Below are 2688 nucleotides of genomic sequence, written 5' to 3'. Positions count from 1 at the left end.
TTTTTTTTTTTTTTTTTTTCCCCAGACGGCTTTACACATGCAATTCAAGTTTCTGAAACAGGTGTGGGTTTTGGCTGCTTATGGAAATTTCTCTTTCAAAGACGGAAAAAACTGCGAAGTGCAAAATGTCCTGTAAGGTGGTAATTTTTCTGGTTTGGTTGGGGGCTTTTTTTGCTTCTATTTTTTTTTTTTAAATTTTTTTTGTGTTCTTTTTAAGATTTTTTCTATATATTTTTAATTTTTTTTTTTGAATTTATGCTTTTAAAAGTGGACTGCGATAAACGGAATACCTGTCAATCACCTCGTCCCGGTGTTTTGGCTTTGATTGACAGATCCCCTTTGCCAGAGCGGTGCCGGCAGTGCCACAGTTCGGACCCCTCGCTGGCTGGCCCTCGCTCGCTCCCAGCTCCCTCCCAGGCGGGAATCGTGTTTTGATGAAGATCTCCGTGTCCTTCCCCGCACCGCCACGCCGCGTGGSGGGGGTGAGCCTTTAACACTTTCGGTTGGTGGGGTGCTGGCTTTGAAAAGTCCAAAAGTGCCAGTTTTTAATCGTCCGACGTGACGTCGATTTCCTCTGGACTGGCTTGTTTGGTGGCGATTCTCCACCGGTTAATGTGATGAGTCCCTTTTTTCTTCTGTTGTGAGTCTGAACCTTCCTCTTCCAACTTTTGCCGCTTGAACTTTGTCCGTCTGTTCTGAAACCATACTTTTACCTGCGGGAGGAAAGGCACCGGCCGTTAGTCAGGTGCCCGCCCGCTGTCCCCGGACCTGCGGAGATGCTCCGTGTGCCACCGTGGCACCGTGCCCTGCCCTCGCTGGGCTCTGTCCGTAGCGTGTCCCCACCACTCCGGGCTCTGCTGGCACCGCTGGCCAGCCGGGAAGGGGGCGAGCAGAGCCGRGATCCGGTTGCCCCCCATCCCAGGCACGGTCAGGCTGCCCCACGCCCCCCCGGGAACCTCCGGAGCATCCAGGAGCGCAAAACGGGCGGCACCGCCGGGGGATGCGCGGTGCGCGCACCCGGAGCTCCCGCGGACGCGTAGCCCGAGCGATGCCCAGGTAGCCCACGCGGGGAACGCAAGAGCTGAGCGCTGCCGTGAGCTGTCACCTCTCCGGCCCCGCCGCCGGGAAAGGCTCCGGTTCCCCGCCCCTGGCGAGGTGTCCCAGGGTCTCAAGCCCCGGGAGAGCCGTCGGGGCTGCGGAGAGAGGCCGGGCCGGCAGCGGGGCTCCCACCTGCCCGGCAAAACCTCGTCCGTTCTAACGGGGCGGCAGGAGGATGGGGCTGGGGGAGGAAGCACGGGGTCTTTTTCCTCTTGGAAAAGCGAATAAAATGTACAAAAAAAGCCCCGAATATAAAAACGTCCACGGCACTCCGCATCATCTCCCTGGGACGCGCCGTCCAGGAGCGATCCCGGTGCGGTGAAACCTGTAAGTGGCACCGTAAATATCCCTCTGATTTTGTTCAGCGCCGCGCACATCTGACTGAACCATCCGGCAGCTGACTTCAGTGCTTTAATTACAGATAGTATTGATCTGGGAGCTATCTCCAGGGCTGGCCACACTCCTTGTAGCGTCCAAAGGTAAACAATTTTTTTTAAAAAAGCAGTTTAAACTCTGGTTCTGTCTGAAAGTGCCTGATAAAGGCCTCAGCAAGGGGGGGAAAGGGAACTGGAGCATTTTAATAAGCTGGTTTAACCCGCTTCGCTGCCTCTTCAGAACAGAGACCTGACTGGCCGGACACACATCTCTGCTGCATTTTCATATTCTCCAAAAGTCCCCCATTAAAAAGCTGAGCGGGGAACAAGGGGTGAGTTTAATTTGCTTTTAGTTTGCTAATTGAAGGGGAGGACGGTTCATTTCTGCACGCTGATCTCCCAAAAGGGAGCTCATTTGTAGGGGACTGGGGGTTTGACATTCGGACAAAAGACCCCAACCAGCTTCGGAATCAAGGAGCACAAAGACCACCTTAAATACAGCTTTCCAGTAGAAATAAGCCTGTGACCGGTCCCTTGTTCGGGGAACCTCATAAAAGTGGCGATCCCTTTTTATTGTTTTGTTAGGGAGACATTTTAAAACAAAAGCTCCAACCTCTTTATTGCTTCCCCCACGAAAAGGAGTTAAGAATAAAAAAAAAAAAGTGTTACAACTTAATCCGCCCAGAGAACGCTGTGTTTACTGGGAACTTTGAACTAGGCTGCGGCTGGGTATTTTGTCTTTTTTTTTTTTTTTTTTTTTTTTTTTTTTTTTTTGTTTTTTTTTTTTTTTAGTACAGTGCCACATACTGTAGCACAGACAATCCCCATCTGGAACCCTCCCTTCCACGAGTCTCCTGGAAGGGCACAAAACAAAAGCCCGACACAACAACAACAACAACAAAAACAACAACAACAACCACCAATCCTCCAAACTCCAGCCTTTCTTCCGGCGGGGAGAAAACCGCGTGAAAAACGCCCTCGCAGCGGGCCCGTCGGTCGTGAGTCCCGGGCCGTCGGGGGGAGCCTGTGCCTGCCCCCGCCGCAGCTCCTGGCCCGTTCCGCGCCACCCTACGAGCCCCCCGGGCCCGGTACCTGCCGAGACCCTCAGACCGGCACGACCGTGGCAGAAACATCGCTGCTCGTCCCGCCGGAGAGACCGAAACAGTCTCCGGTGCGGTTCTGGCCCGCAGCCAGTCGGCGGGGGGAGGGGGGTGGA

The 2688-nt window shown here is 53.7% G+C and overlaps 1 protein-coding gene across 3 annotated transcripts in view; it reads right to left on the bottom strand.

Annotated features, from left to right (window-relative positions):
• Positions 1-2688, bottom strand: part of EMX2 (empty spiracles homeobox 2) — a 7203-nt gene continuing 4515 nt past the window's right edge. For 2 of the 3 annotated variants that reach the window (XM_057370304.1, XM_057370303.1), the window contains one exon: positions 1-713. In XM_057370304.1, the coding sequence (XP_057226287.1) occupies positions 546-713 (168 nt within the window). In that variant the 3' untranslated portion in view covers positions 1-545. The remainder of the gene's footprint in view (positions 714-2688) is intronic. The other variant, XM_057370305.1, reaches the window with a different exon arrangement.

This window comes from Malurus melanocephalus, unplaced genomic scaffold, assembly GCF_030028575.1.
Source record: "Malurus melanocephalus ecotype Western Australia unplaced genomic scaffold, MMel_1.1 scaffold_122, whole genome shotgun sequence".
Classification (NCBI taxonomy): Eukaryota; Metazoa; Chordata; class Aves; order Passeriformes; family Maluridae; genus Malurus; species Malurus melanocephalus.
This window is presented reverse-complemented; position numbering and strand designations above follow the sequence as displayed.